This window comes from Plasmodium gonderi (genome assembly GCF_002157705.1).
Source record: "Plasmodium gonderi DNA, contig: Chr12, whole genome shotgun sequence".
Lineage (NCBI taxonomy): Eukaryota > Apicomplexa > Aconoidasida > Haemosporida > Plasmodiidae > Plasmodium > Plasmodium gonderi.
In genome coordinates this window covers 1294653-1310957 of record NW_021628937.1, presented here as the reverse complement: position 1 = coordinate 1310957, position 16305 = coordinate 1294653, and the positions used below count along the sequence as shown (strand labels likewise).

The following is a 16305-nucleotide window of genomic DNA, read 5'->3' as shown; positions in this document are numbered from 1 at the left end:
GAAGAAGTGGACGAAGTGGAAGAAGTGGACGAAGTGGAAGAAGTGGGCAAAGTGGAAGAAGTGGACAAAGTGGAAGAAGTGGACAAAGTGGAAGAAGTGGACAAAGTGGAAGAAGTGGACAAAGTGAACGAAGAAGAAGAGCAGGAATGACTCTGGACTCACCTCAAAAAGTGATGTAAAAGAATAAAAAAAAAAATTAGTACCTTTTTACAAAGCTGCGTTTTTGTTTTATACTACATAATTTGGATAACCGCGAGGGATTCGTGGCACTTGTTGTGGTATGAGGCGTGTGTTAGTGCCTCAGGGAAGACAGATATAAAAGTTGGAGCCTCCTTATTTTACTTTATTTTGTTCTATTATACTTTATTTTGTTGCTTTTTACTGTGTTGTGTGTTGTCTTGCCCAATGTGGGGAGAAAAAACAAACAAGGAAACATTATGATGTAGTAGGTCAAAATAAAAGTGACAGATCTAAAGGTGTAAAAATCAACGGGGAAAGTGAAAAATCCAGAAAAAATAAAATAAAAAAATAAAATAAAAAAAAAAAGTAAAATAAAAAAAAAAAAATAAAGTAAAATAAAAAAAAAAAATAAAGTAAAATAAAAAAAAAAAATAAAGTAAAATATAAGGCACACGAAAAAAGTTGCGTGGAAATATCAATCCAGTACAGTGGTCTCCTTCATTACTACACAAAGGCTCGTCTCCAGAAAACTACGTTTCCTTTGGAATCACCCGATATCATTAACGTGTCGATGTCATTAACTACAACGGCCATAACTGGTGCCTGCAAAAGGGTAGGGAAGCGGAGAAAATTTGGGAAGAGTGGGAGGCATGGCATAAGTAGGTATGTAATAAGTGAGGCGTGGTTGTCCCCGTCTCTCTCTCTTTCTACATATATATATACATATATATATCGCTACCACTAGCACCATCCCTATCGCTCTCACCTTGTGGTGCTTCAAAAAAATGAGCTTGTAGTTGGACTGAGGGAAAAGGGAGCAAATGTATATGTTGCCATCTTCAGAACCAGATATGAGCCAGCCTCCTCCAAACCTGGAGAAGCAATTTCGAATTGGTAAAAGGGCATGGTTGATTCGAATTCGATGCTTAACAGACAGGGTAGTTAGTATAACACCCTTAGTACCATACATACATTCAATGATACCAATGTGGTTATCACAGGAATTTACAATTATCATTGGAGATGTGTAAGCAGAATATTTTGGTACAAATTTTATACAGGTTATTGGTGATAGAGAAAAAAGCAACTTAAATTTGATTTCAATTCGTTCATTATATATAAGTTCCAATATGTATATCGTGCCATTCTTAGAACCAGCAAATATATTTAATCCGGTATCATCCATTTCAAGAGTTCTTATTTCACTTTCAAATTTTATTTTTTGATTTACATGTCCATTATTTACATTAACAATTCGAAGCAGAGATGTACAGTTGGAACATACAAAAAGATTTAAATTTGATGGGAGTAACAAAACAGATAGAGTTGCAGAAGAATCTGAAAATACTTTTAATAAAAATCCAGTAGACACTTCCCATATTTTTATAGTTCGGTCAATTGAGGAAGATATTATTTTTTCTTCTGTAAATGTGAAAACCAGACAAGTTATTGCTTTTCGATGTCCTGCTAATTTTGTTACAAACTTTGCTGATGTGACATTAAAATTTTCATTGCTTGAACTGCTCATATACTCTTTCCACAAATGTTCGCTTCCACTATTTTTTTTCATTTCTTCACTGAGATGAATATTAGGAGGGCTACTCACTCTGGTCTTTCCACCCGGAGAATATGAAGAGGCAGTAGAATCCATTTCATCATCCATCCTGAGGTTGACATTTCCCTTCTGCAAATGGTCAGATGATATCCCTTCATCATGGTAGAAATAATAGCTACTGTTTGAGTTCTCAAGTGCCGTTCGTAAACATTTGTATATATGAATAGTTCCATCTTTACAACCAACAGCTAGTAATGTGTGAACTTTCTTAATGGAATCTCGTCCAATAAGCAGATATGTTATGGGTACATTTCCTTTTAATGTAATTTCATAAATGGGTTGCAATCCTTTCCCCAATTCGACATTGTATTTTTTATTACTATATATATAACTGTTCTGAGGCATAGATTCTCGTAACAATTGAAGATGTTGATTTTTTTTATTATATACTCCACATAAAGTTTTTAAAGAGTTAACTACAGAATAAATGTTTCTGTTTTTGTTGAACCTGGTTAAAACTTCTTTTCTCCCTTCTTCTATCACTTTATCTCTATCTTTATCTCTCTCTCCATCTCTATCTTTATCTCTCTCTCCATCTCTATCTTCATCTCTCTCTCCATCTCTCCTTCCTTTTGAATACTCTGCAAGGTAGTTTTTCTCTGATGGTATATGCAACTTGTTAGCACAGGAAAATTTGTCAATTGTGTATCCCTCTTTACTATGCATTTCCTTTGAATGCACATATCTTTTGTTGTTATAACCATCTGTTGAAGTATCATCCATGATTTGCATACCCAAGTTGTGATATAGATAGGAGTGCTGATTGGGATTCCTTTGAATATGATTCGTTTTCCTTCCAATAGATGAAATTCCTCCAATTAAGTTATTTCCTGTGTTTCCATGAAATGAACTATAATTTAATTTACTTCCATGGGCATAGTCATTTACAATATCATATATATCTAATGTCTTCACATAATTTGCACTGCATGCTTTTGCAACTTGTAAAGCATATGAAACATCACACATGTTTGGTTTCATGTTTATCTTTTCATTAAATATGTTTTCCAGAAGATACAATTTTGTTCTCTTCTTGACATTAGTAAGAGATGCTTCTTGTAATAGATGCAGAGCTGGGTGTATAGAATCATTATTACTGGAATCAAAAACCACTATTATACATACCGAATTCTTTATAAAATTGAAAAGCATTTCTTCTGCATTTCTGCTGCTTGAGTACATACAATCACAAATTTTTATTTGAATTGATTTGTGGGAAATTACATAGGTATCATAAAGAAATACGCTACTTTCTTCACAATTTTTTTTCTTATTCTTTCTTAACATGTTCAGGTTAATTTCGTCTCCCAGACGCACGAAGAGATCTTCTAGCAGGCTCGTTTTTCCAACATTCTTCGGCCCGCACATCAGAATATCTACATCCTTTCCATTTTTTCCCTGCACAGTTCTGTTTGCTCTGGGGTACCACGGAGTACCCACCTCGATACCATTCTCAATGTATTTCTCATTTGGGTGCTGACCTCCCCGTTCATCTTGCCGTTCACCTTGGTCCTCATCTTCCCACTCATCCTGCACCTCATTTTGCTGCTGAAGAGAACTCTGATAAATTCCTACCTCCTGATTGCTGGGAATGGTCATATTTTTTTCCTTAAAATGAGACAAGAGACGAAGCAGCTTATTGTAATTATCATTTAGGGTGTTATTCTTCTTCAAATATTCTTTATTTTCATATTCTAGTTTTTTTATTTTGTTCATAAGAGTCTCTATTTCAACGGACTTTGTGTGGGTGACAGTAGCATCATCTTCCGTTTTCCTGTTTGTTGCCTTGACTCGTGTGCACTCGTTTGGTTTTTCACCGTTTGGTTTTTCACCGCTGGACAGTGCACTCGATTGAGCTAATTTTTCCATCAACCTTTTAATGACATCTTCATTGTGCTTGTTCTTTGTTTCAAGGATGTCTATCCTTTTAGTCAATTTGTCCACATTCGCAAAAGCTTTTAAGAGTTTGTTTTCCATATCAGCTTTTTTTTTTTTTTCATTTTCTATTTCTTTTATTAAAGATTGATTTTTTTCTATTAATGATCCAACCTCTTTAGCTTCTTCTTTAAGTCTTTTCAACTGTCTTCTAGCTAAAATGCCTTTCCATTTTAACTGAATTTTCTTAGTGCAATGTTTCATATTTTCGAAATGTTTTTTTTGTTTATATGCTTTCCATGATGCTTTGATTATACTTGCATAGTGATATTTTCTATATTCTTTATAAAATTTTCTCGTTAAATAACCTCTCACATAAGACTGTATAACTGTTGCACATTTTTTTTTAAAAAGAAATCTTTTCCTAACAGTGTATCCGTAGAGATGTAGACAGATCAATTCTTTCGCTGCCTCTCTTCTGTTTCTTTCATTCTTCATAACTTTTAGCATACGCCTAATCCACCTTTGCAAAATGATGGCCTTACATTTCATTACATTAAATAATCTACATTGAATATGTCTTTTGTAATTTTTCTGTATTATCACTGCTTGGGCTTCTCTGAAATCACTTCTCATAGTTGACAAAACATTGTATGCATCACTTTTGAAGAAGCATAGAGATTTACCTACTGCCCATATCAGCGTTTCATCTGGATCAATAACATCTGTGTACGTGGAGGTCAACTCCCCGTTGGTGCTTCTCTTACCAAGTGGTTCATGATGAGGGGATTTAAGAAGAGGGGACTCATGAAGGGAGGATTTTTTATCTTTTCCAATATTAGAAATGCAGCGAAGACCACCACTATGGGATATGTCATCCATCTGCTTCTTCATAATCTTCAAAGACTGAACCAATTCCTTAATTTCATCACACTGTTGTAGTTTGCCAAGGAGGAAGATAGCTTTCTGTGTACAGGATTTATTTTCATATTCTCTAAACAGCTGCTTATCTTGCCGTGACAACAAAATGGAATAATCTTTTACACAATCTGTGTGTGTTAATCGAACTGGATATCCAGACCTACTAACTTTTATTGCTTGGAGGACTCCTCCATATTTCAATTGCTCATTGACAGATATTCTATCAAAAATATCTGGCATATTTTGTGCATTTGGTTTAATGCATCTAATAAAATGAGGTTCTGTTTCTTTAATTCTTTTCATTAGTTGATGAAGTTGTTCCCTAAATTCGCTAGAAACTGTGGGAAATTTCTTTTTTTCCACATTTCTCCTTAGATGTTTATGAAAAAGTGAAGAGATATATTCATTCTTGCTTTGTAGAAGTATATTTTGTACATCCACAGATAATTGATCTTTGTTTTTTTCCAAAAAACCTGATGAATTGTACATAACTTTCCCTGCAAAATGGACAATTATGAAAGAGAGTGGATCTGTTTTGACAGCCTCGAACCGTTTCTCACGACCATTACTTGAAGAAGTGCTATGTTTGCTCACAATTTTGCTACAAAATGTTTTGTCTTTTCCAGAAGGTATGTAACATTCTTCATCTAACATGGAGAATACACCAAATGGTTTTGATTCTAAAATATGCACAGATTCTGCATTGTCTGGGAAATCTAATGGATCCCATTTGATTCCTTCATCTATGTATAATTTTTCTTCACACTTAAATATGAAGTTATTAAAAAATTGTTGCAAACATTCATTTGTGTAATTTATACACAACTGTTCAAATGAATTTATAGGAAATGATTCGAATCCAAATATGTCCAGAACACCACAAAATAAATTTATATCTTTTATAAACCCTACTGATTCATTTGTTCTTTCTACAACTTTTAAAAATAAACATCCATATATTGCTCTGGCCAATGCATCTCTTACATCATTCGCTACATTTGCAATCACTGGTTTTTTATAATGTTCATTATTTGCTATGATTGTTCTATAACATAATGCATCTTTCAATTCTTTTGGATCTACATCTAAAAAAGATGCAGCTTTGTTTAAATCATCAACAGAATCTTCCAAAATGTCACATTCTTCCTTACTTTCGTCATTACTAAATAAAACATTCCCTATGTATAATATACCTTCTAGAACATTAAAAATCTGATGCATCTCAGATTCACTTATTCCTATAGTTTGCATTGCATAAACAGTTGTCTCAAACATTTCTAATTCGTTAACCTCGTTCAGCTCATACACACTTGACTTGGTCAGATAGCGAAAATGCTCATGGCTTTTAAAGTTGACCAAGCTTATTTTCACAGGTTTGGCACCCATACTCGGGTCCTTGTACCTCTCCGTCGCGGGGAAGTGATATTCGCAAGCAGTGGCAATCGCTTCGACCTGAGTTTCGTCTAATGGTTCCTTGTCCTGCACAGTGCTACATCTACTACCTGAGCTGCTTCTCAACCCGCTAGCTGGACTGTTCCTCGAGTTTCTACCTGAATTGGTTCTCAATCCAGTATCAACTGTGCCGTGCTGGCCATTCGCGCACGAGACTCTCTGTGCAGCCCTGCATAACTGATAAAAAATATGATAATTTCTTTCTCCCTCCTGCTGATAACAGACTCTAATTTTCTCTAAGAGGTATGTTCTAATCATGGCACCACACAACTTGCCCTTTGTGTAGTAGTGCCCGCCCCCTTTACTATCTAGAGAAAACTGTAGTTCTATATATTTTCCAAAACGACTAGAATTATCATTTCTAAGGGTTTTGGCATTTCCAAAAGCTTCTAACAATGGATTGCTTTCTAATATTTGACATTCAATTAGAGACCTTTTTTTTATGTCTGAACCTGCACATGCTAGGAATTTCATTACATATTTGGTGGATTCTGTTTTGCCTGCACCAGATTCACCACTTATGAGTATCGTTTGTGATTTATTGTTTTTACACATACCTAGATATGCACTATTTGCAATAGAAAATATATGTGGACTTTTGGATTGGATTGGTTGTACATGTTTCGCTAGCATGTTATCAGAATATAAGTCCTTAATCATTTTAAATGGATTCACAGCTATCAGAATGGGTCCCGTGAATGTGTAAATTTCATCAATATCAAATCTGACATTCAAGCTGTGTAAGATCGAAGCTTCATGCAGATGTGTCAATTTAGTTAGATCCGCAGGTGCAGAAAGTCCACTAGAATCGAACATGTCTGATAAGGAAAGTGCGACAAATGTGTGCATACATGTGCATACACACGTATATATACATATACACACATATATATATATATATATCTTATTATAAACTCTCTGCATACATCTGCAAGTTCAACTAATCTTCCACGTAATCAATTTGACAAAAATGAAAAGATAACTCAAAATCTGTCTGGTTCGATGAAACAATTGACGTTTCGCACAGATGTTGTTATTCTCCTTATTGAACGTGGCCTTTTAACCAGATTTCTCAGAGAAAAATACAGATGCCCACAATTGTACATGAGCAAAAAAATAGAAATATATGCAACGTGCGATGTGTGAGAAGTGAGAGTAAACATACCTAAATTCCTAAGATAGAATTCATCCTTTTCCTTCAGCACAACTATCTCATCATCCTCATTCTTGACCACTATTTCCGTTTCATCTTTTATGATTTCGGCGCAGATCCATACCTGAATTGGTGAGTAGTTAATTAGAGGATAAATTTTTTTTTTTTTTTTTTTTTTTTTTGGCTAGCGATAATTTATAGAGCAACCAGCTATATGCTAGATCCCATAAAGCTGTCTGCAATATGTATCATGTGTGTGTGCACAAGCGACAACCGATGAATCTCTCAAAAATAGAACAAAAAAGGAGGAGAATTGGGGGTGATCACGTATTTAACACTCGCAGGAGTGCATACGTGTAGATACAAATGTAGACACAGATGTAGATGTGCATGTACATAAACTTTCTCGTATGCATGGATCTGCATCTGTTTCAACGGTTGGTAAAGTACCTTCTGTTTGTCCCTGACGAATATTTTCGTCCCTTTAACACATTTATTCATCAAATCCATTAGGGGAATACGTGTTTGTTTTTGTATGGAAGAATGTTTGTGCATTCATGGGGGTCTTTCAGCAGAATCGGGGCTCAACTCAGGGTATCGGTTTTCTTAGATGAAATGGGTTCTGCTGATCCGAAATGGTTCAATTCACAGTGCACCTGCGCTTCTACCTTAACTTTGCTTCTTCGATTCATGAATATACGATTGGATGGAAGCACTAATGACTTACAAACTAGAAATTATGTTACAAGAGGGGAGGGAAGTGTACAAGAATGTACATAAGTGCACAAAAGTTTGATTTGGACAAGGTGTGCAAGGGGTGTGGAGATGCAAAGCATACATACATCATTATAACCATGATGGTGATGAAGATGATGAGGAAGAGGAGGGGGAGTATGATTCCATTCTTTTCATGTATGAATAAAACATTCATATCATATAATGCAAATGTGGATAGTTCTTCATTCCTTTAAACAAAAATAGCATCCAATCAACGGTAAGAAGGAATTTTTTTTTTTTTTTTTTTTTTTTTTTTTTTTTCTGTTTATACTATCGATTGTTATGGTTTCTGGGTTTAGATTCTATCGGTTATCTTACTTAAAGGAGAGTGTGATTGTCATCCGATAGAAAACGAATTGCAGTATCTTAAGTTTTTCTCTTGTGTTGATGTTATTCTATGCTGCAAATTGTTTTGTCTTACTAGGAGAGTGAACGTAAAAATATTTTATGTTTGTTTCTCACCAGATAATATGTGCCTTGAAGAATTTTTCCTTTTCAAGGGGATTCTTTAAGATTTTGATGAAATTCCGTGCAAGTAATGATTAGCAAAGGTCTGAATGTGTAGGTATATTAATTGGGGTAAAGGAAAAAAAAAAAAAAAAAAAAAAAAAAATCCACAAATTGGATGGCAGAATAAAAAGGTAAAGAATGGCGAAGATGTTGTAACGGTTCAATAGAAAATATTTCTTTTTTATGCCTTCTTAAGCAGACGATATCACACACATGTTGTACATATATAGGAACATAAGCCAGTAAGCAGTGTACTCATGCATGCGGGTATAAAAACTCACACACACACACATATATATATATATATATATATATACATACACTCATCCCACTAGTGTCTATTGGGAAAGGTGCTTTTGCATTAACCTGTAAATGCAAATGTTGTAAAGATACATTTTAAATATTTCAGTAAATCCATGACAAGAAAAAAAAAAAAAAAAAAAAAAATTATACATGTGTATGTATGGGGCTTATGTTTGTTTTTCCCTCAACCCTCTTTTCTTGTTCGTCGTAATTTTTTCATTTGAAATGATATAATTTAGGAGGAATTAATTCTCAAAAAATTTCACGAAGTTGTAGTATTTTTTAGAAAGTCTCAAAACATGTCAAAAAGTGCTAAGAAATATTATGAGGCCTCAGCAAATCTCAAACAAAAAAAAAAAAAACAGGAAAAAAAAAAAAAAATAAAATAAAATAAAATCTGCATGGAGTGTACACCATATGACACAATTTTCCTTACACCTTGAGTGAAGGGGAGGAGAATAAAATAAAATATACAAATAAGTAAATAAATAAGTAAATAGATAAGTAAATAAATAAGTAAATAAATAAGTAAATAAATAAGTAAATAAATAAGTAAATAAAATACAAAGTGAAAGGCAAATAAAATAATTAAAAAATGGCAAAATAGTGACAAATAGTCTCAAAATAGTCTCAAAATAGTCTCAAAATAGTCTCAAAATAGTCTCAAAATAGTGACAAAATAATGACAAAAGAGCGAAATAGAAAAACAAAATAACAACAAAAGTAACAAACATATAGTAATGAACAAATGTAATAGGCTCGCCATCTAAATAAAATTTCAAAGGAAAGCATGAGAGTTTGTTCAATGAATAAAATAATTTGTTGTTAGACGGGTAGATGGGAAAAGGTGCTTTTACTTCCTTTTCAAAGTCTAACAAAAGAGCTACTGCACCCAGGGTTGGGGGTGTGAAATGGTACAAGGGAGGAGGGAAAAAAAAAAAAAAAAAAAAAAAAAACGCACAAACAAACGAACGATGTAAGTTACTTCTTTGTTGTGGTGATATGTATACGTTCTGTTTGTTTTTCGCACTTGTTCACATTTCGGCCATTCTCTCTGTAACCACTGGGTATCTTTTTTTTCTTTTTTTTTCGATGCAGAAGAGACTGTGTTGTGTGTAGTGTGGAGTTATGGTGCATGCGTGCAAGGAAAAGAAAACGGGTCGGAAATGTCTCCAAGATGAAAGATATTCTATGTTAGATAAGCACGACAGACAAAAACTAGTCGATTTGCAATTCTGCTCCCAATTCTTGTTTGTGAACAAAGAATTATGTGTATATATAATTGACTAATCTCAAAGAAAAAAAAATTTTTCCATCCTACTTTCGAGTTATGTGAATATGGGTAAAAGTACCCCCGTCGCCCCTCTTATGTGTATTACGTCTAAGATCAGCATAGGAATATGACAAGATGTGTGAAGAAGGCAAAGGATACCAAATGATTTTGTAAATCTCGAAAGTGAATTAGGGAATATGTATTTTGAAAAAGTTTAATATGGATAGTGGTCTGTCTGTTGGTTTATTCGGCTAATTATTGCTCCTTTTTTTTTTTTTTTTTTTTTTTTTTTTCCCCTTGCTCTCGATAAAGTTACCTTAACAATGTTCTATGAGTACATAGTTGAATAAGAACAATTGGTATGATGATACAATTTAATGGTTGGTATCCTATCATTCCTATTTCAATCTATCATAAAAAAAAAAAAAAAAAAATAAGATATACCAGAAAGAAACAACTTGGAAGGAAAAACATTTTCTGGATAAGACAAAGTAATTATTTATATGAATTCAAAATGGCATTCGTTTTTTCAATATTCCTTTTACATTCTTCAATTTCGTTTATAAGTTCAATTTTTTTATACTCGAATTCATTGGATGACCTGCTCTTCATATTTACAGCATCGTTATTTGTTTCCCCAAGTGATAAGATATGTTTATATTGATTCACCTTTTGTTGTAATTCTTCAATTAACTCAGATTGATAAATCTTCATAGATTCTATAATTTTCTCTTCTCTACAATTAGAATTTCTAAGATCATGGAAATTTTTCGCAGAACTTTCAATTATTTCTTTTCTTTCTTCCTCTGTCAAAACTGCTGAAGAGCAACTTGGAGGAAGAACTTTACATTTCTGCTCAAAGAAAAGTTCACTCAATTTTTTCTTTTCGAGATTTCTATTTCGTTCTATTTGCACAGGTAGCTCTTTTATGGATTCATAGTTTTTCGTTTCTTCTAGAATTTTCGATAGAGGTTTTTTATGTGGTATTGTATCTATCGGCTTTTTCTTCGCTGCTTCCTCTGAAGGGGTTGGGTGGGTGAAAAAAAAGCAATGATCGAATGGAAGCGTGATAGAATGGTCGAGCGAATGAATGGACTAATGAGAGACCGTTTAAGCGCTCAATTCAGACTTTCTCCTTGGGGATAAGGAGAGCAAGGAAACACGTGCAGCTTCTCCAAGAGGGGATTCTACTTTTCTATCTGATTGTCTATTTTTAGTTTTTTTTTTTTTTTTTCTAAACTAACTTTTGAACATCGGATAGCTAACTTGAGGTTTCCTTCTCTTTGGTTCTTCTGGTTCACTTGGCTGAACATCCTTTTTAATATCCATTTTTGTTTTAATAAGAGCTGGGGTTATTTTACTTTTCTCCCCATACATATTGTAAAGTAACTTCCCTGCCTTAGTATCTAGGCCAAAAGATTTCCAGAAATTTGTATGCGTGTCCGGTTTTTCATATCCTATATTTTCTTCATCCTTTAATTGTTCAGAATTCCAGCCCTCATTCGGATTGTTATTTGGGTTGTCATTAAGATTAACATTCAGATTATCATTCGAATTGCTATTCTCATTTGCACGCCCGTTAGAACCTTTGTTCACATTACTACTCATGTTAACATAAAGTTATAAGAGAAAAGTACATGTACAAATGTGATCGAAAGAAGATATGTAAATGAAGCCTCTTTTTCTTTTATTTTTTCTTGAAAAAAAAAAAAAAAAAAGACATGTGCATAAATGTTCACGATTACAAAATTATGATAAGTGAATGCTTAAGAAATGTTTATTCAGTTTGGGTAAATTTTATTAAAAATTTTCAGGTCAGTATAGGGAAATGAAAAATGAGTTGAATGTTATTGGTTTGAAATGTATCGAATGGAAAAGTATAGGGGTCCTATAAAATCCAGTAAGAACTTTCCAAATTATTGACACATAAACCTTTTGTGCATGCATCCAAAGTTCACATAAGTGCATACGTTCTTACACATAAGACTTTAATTTTTTAGATGCCGTTAAAAAGTGTATTACCTCAAAATGTCGAGAGTCATGGTGAATAATTGGATCATTAGATAATTACACAAAAAAGGGTTTACCTTTGAAAAGGGCTACTATCCTAACATTGTAATAAAAAAAAAAAAAAAAAAAAAAAAAAAAAAAACAGGTAATTCGGAGTCACACATTTTCCAATTTCTACCTTTTTGTTATATGTGTGCGTGTCTTAAGCAAATTTCTCACTCTACACATTCTTCAAATATGAGAAAAAAAAAAAAAAAAAAAAAAGAAACAAAGAAAGAAAGAAGCAAAGAAGCAAAGAAGCAAAGAAGCAAAGAAGCAAAGAAGCAAAGAAGCAAAGAAGCAAAGAAGCAAAGAAGCAAAGAAGCAAAGAAGCAAAGAAGCAAAGATTACTCTTATGTTTTTAAGAAAAGAAGTATATTTGTTTAAGAAAAGTAATTTTACGTTAAAAAAAAAAAAATAAAAGCCATTATACGTTTAAAGAAACCATTTTATTTTCAAAAAAAAAAAAAAAAAAAAGAGAAAAATTTTTCCCTTTTAGAAAAGATAAAGAATAACATGTGAATAAAGGCCAGGTTTTCCCCCAACAGATGTGTGTGCGTACTAGCATCATAGACCTCTTCTCACGTTTCGCAAAAATTTTATGCCATTTTGTGGTGTACATAAAATGGAAAACGAAAGGAATAGTTATTAATTTGTATAAACAAAACTGTCACTTTTGCACTGGATTAGTACGAAGAAGAAAATGCCTAAAAGGATGCACATATACTTGAGCATGTGTAGAAGAATCTCTGCACAATGGGATAACTAAAACGACATGGTTTTGTTAAATTTATAAATAAAATTATGTTTTCACTGTTACATATACCCTCATAAAATAAGGAAAAAAAAAAAAAAAAAAAAAAACCTGCATCGTATATCTCTCTTTCAAAAAAAAATTGTCAATCGATCATTCACACTGCTGACACTTTTTAAAAGTTTCCACAATTTATCATTTATGTATGAGGGGGTTGAGAGATTTATGAGAAAAGTAGAATTTCTTTGTTGTTGTTCATTTCGATGTTTTTGTCAGCTTGGCTAGCTTTACTACTAGGATATTCATTTTTTGTTATTTTTGGCTAGCTCACTCCATTTGGCTGTTTTTTTTTTTTTTCCTAAAAATTCTGAACAAATCGTTACTGAAATATGAACTGTTCATTCATATGCCAAACCTGTAGAGAGTTGTCCACTCCAACTGTAGCAACTAAAAAAGTGTTGCCGTTAGCCCAAGACATATCGTAGACACTTCCAACATGCCCACCGTGTACAAATAATAACTGTTTTGGTATTTTCTTAGGATTGTTGTAAATATCATCTTCTAGTTTTCTAACTTGTTGATAATTTGTTGAATTTCTAGAAATGTCCCAAATACAAGCGGTGCCATCGTCTGAGCATGATCCAAAAATACCTGATTGCATCAGGCAGAATTTCACTCTGTTAATACTTTGTGTATGATAATCTAATTTAAGAAGAGACTCTTTGTTATATCTCATGTCCCAAATGGAAATTAACCCATCACTATATCCACATGAAAAAATAAATTCAGAAAAAAAATCAAAAGAAAAGGTATTTATTGGTTCATTATGATCTTTAAAATTTACTTCAGGTTTTGTAAAAAAATTCTTTACTCTTATGTCGTATAAACTCATACATCCATTATCATCACACACACCCAAAGCATTATTAAATTTGGGATGAAAAAAAATGTCATTTAGTGAGGTTTCCTTGTTCTTATTTATCCATGTACATAATGGATTTAAAGTTGGTGTATTTTCATACATTTTTATATTATAATCTGCGTTTTTACCAGTTTTATTTATTCCATAAGTTCTTGGTACGTCATTGCTCTTTGCCCCTTTGTTTATGTCCCAAAGACATATACTTCCATCAGCTCCGCATGAAGCCAGTAGTAAATTGCTTGTGTTGACATCTCCAAAGTTATCATCTTCATTCTCCGTTGCCTCTAACCTGGCTGTTGTGTCTGTTACGTCAGTTGCATCAGCTGCATCTGTTGCATCTATTTCGAACGAATCATTCGGCTCGTTAAAAACATTTGTGTGCTTTCCACAACTGTCATATACCCTGTTGATATTCCAGCACAGACCATTCCCTTCACTAGTATGCCCCTTTAAAATCATTTGTGGATAACATGTGGATGTATCTGATGGGAAGGATGGATGTTTTGTGTAATCAAATAATAAGATATTTCCATTATACGTCTGTGTAACGATATAAAATGAATTACTTGGTAGATGTGTAGCTCTTATGACCTCCCCTGGATGTAACAATTTCGCCTTTATTTCAAAGGACGGTAATGGATAACATTTTTTTTTTTTCTTGTTATTAATAAATCCTGTGTAATTCTCATACTGCAATACATCTTCTTTTGTTGAGTAAAGGGGTGCCTTTACTTCCCCAATGTATACATATTCGGAGTCTTGATTAGATGTATGTGTACCTAAAAGAATTTTATTTGTAAAATAGTTCGTTTTGGATTTCAATGAGTTCTCACTTCCTATAAATTCAACTGTTAACGATGGCCAATCTAGTTTGTTTTTTAAAAGTGCGTTGTATAAAAATGGCGTGTTTCTTCTCCATATAATGTATCGTTCATTCGTTATATCTATACTCGTTCCGTTTGCCTCATTTGTGTTGTCAATAGAGCAGCTCACACCATTTGCAGCATTTGTTTCTGCTTCTATAAAAGTTCTGGGTTCGTACGAATCGCTAAAATCATAGTTTTTATTTTTTTCCCGTACTACGTCCATCATTTTTGTAAAACTATTTTCCTCCCCTTAAGCAACGCAGAAACATATGATATAGAAAAGTTACTTTTCCTTTCGACGCATACTCATGGGCCCCTATTTTGCCAGAATGCATATGTGCTCATGTGAGCTTTGTTATTTCTACGCTTATAATTACTGATAAAGGTGGGGATGTGTAAAAATATAGTTCTCCCACACCCTTTAAATTTTGGATGAGAAAAAAGGGAAAAAAAAAAGGAAAAAAAAAGGGAAAAAAAAAAGGGAAAAAAAAAAGGAAAAAAAAAAAAAAAAAAAAGTGTAAACTGTTTGGCTTGTATGTAGATTTCTTGCGTGTAAATTGGTACACGTTATCAGCATAATGCTTCATGCACACTCATGTGTAAGCTTGTATGCACTCTTAGCAAAATGCTTTGATGACGCTCATGTGTGTGTATATCTATATATACACATATATGAACATAAACTGTAGTGAGAAATACACATTTGGAACCTTTCGAAATTTTATTTACTCTCGAGGGAAAATTTACATTCAAAATTTTCCACTAACCTTTATACCCCATACGTAAACGCAAATTACAAATTATATTTTGAGATACACGTGTATAGACGTTTGAAGAAAGAAATTCATTTGATATGAGCAAAAGTGGTCCTCGATAATTTGCTGTTTGGCATATATCTGGTACAAACTTTACAAGCCTTTTTGTATGTCCTTTTTTTTTTTTTTTTTTTTTTAAGCAATCAAAATGCTGAGTTATGTTTATGTACTAATCAATTTGCACGTGTGTTCTAAACATCAGTTGGCAATTTTAATATTTAAAAGAAAAAAAAAAAAAAATACATAAATACATGCATAAATACATGCATAAATACATATATAAATACATGCATAAATACATGCATAAATACACACATAAATATATACATATATACATACATACATAAATATACACATAAATACATACATATATACATACATACATAAATATACACATAAATACATACATATATACATACATATATAAATTCATAGGTCACCCTAAATATGCTATTGTTAACCCCATTTCAATATATTGAACGTTTGTTTTCGCAGAACTCGTAGGTTTTTTTTTTTTTTTTTTTTTTTTTTTTATCCGTTAGATATTTACCAAAAAAAAGGGAAATTGCCCATTTAGTACTACTACTGTGATAAGCCACTATAGGAGTCAAGCACTTAAACTAAGTAGCAGCTCGATGGTCTGATGATCATACATGAAAAAGATTTTTCAGTTTTTTATTCTGTTTTAACCATAGGAAAGTTTTAGCTTTACCTATTGGTGAATAAAATTCCCCTTCTCCTTTCCTCCTCTCTTGTCTCCCCACTTTTTCTTCTTTTATTTGATCCATGTCAGTGTTACTGTCAGTGTCAGTGTGTGCATATGAGGTGGAGATATGATCA

At 33.0% G+C, this 16305-nt stretch overlaps 3 protein-coding genes across 3 annotated transcripts; all 3 read right to left on the bottom strand.

The window, feature by feature from the left end:
- Positions 1–684: 684 nt before the first annotated feature.
- On the bottom strand, positions 685–7706 carry PGO_122700 (myosin C; the record flags this gene model as incomplete). Its single annotated transcript, XM_028689061.1, has 4 exons — positions 685–783; positions 947–6861; positions 7209–7320; positions 7647–7706. 4 exons carry the CDS (start codon positions 7704–7706, stop codon positions 685–687), a joined length of 6186 nt encoding a protein of 2061 aa, XP_028544862.1.
- Positions 7707–10554: 2848 nt separating this feature from the next.
- Positions 10555–11667, bottom strand: PGO_122690 (hypothetical protein, conserved; the record flags this gene model as incomplete). The annotated part of the gene is made up of 2 exons (XM_028689060.1): positions 10555–11078; positions 11304–11667. The coding sequence occupies 2 exons, from the start codon at positions 11665–11667 to the stop codon at positions 10555–10557; spliced, it is 888 nt and encodes a 295-aa protein (XP_028544861.1).
- A 1574-nt stretch (positions 11668–13241) lies between these two features.
- PGO_122680 (chromatin assembly factor 1 P55 subunit) lies at positions 13242–14876 on the bottom strand (the record flags this gene model as incomplete). The annotated part of the gene is made up of 1 exon (XM_028689059.1): positions 13242–14876. One exon carries the CDS (start codon positions 14874–14876, stop codon positions 13242–13244), a length of 1635 nt encoding a protein of 544 aa, XP_028544860.1.
- Between the last annotated feature and the right edge of the window lie 1429 nt (positions 14877–16305).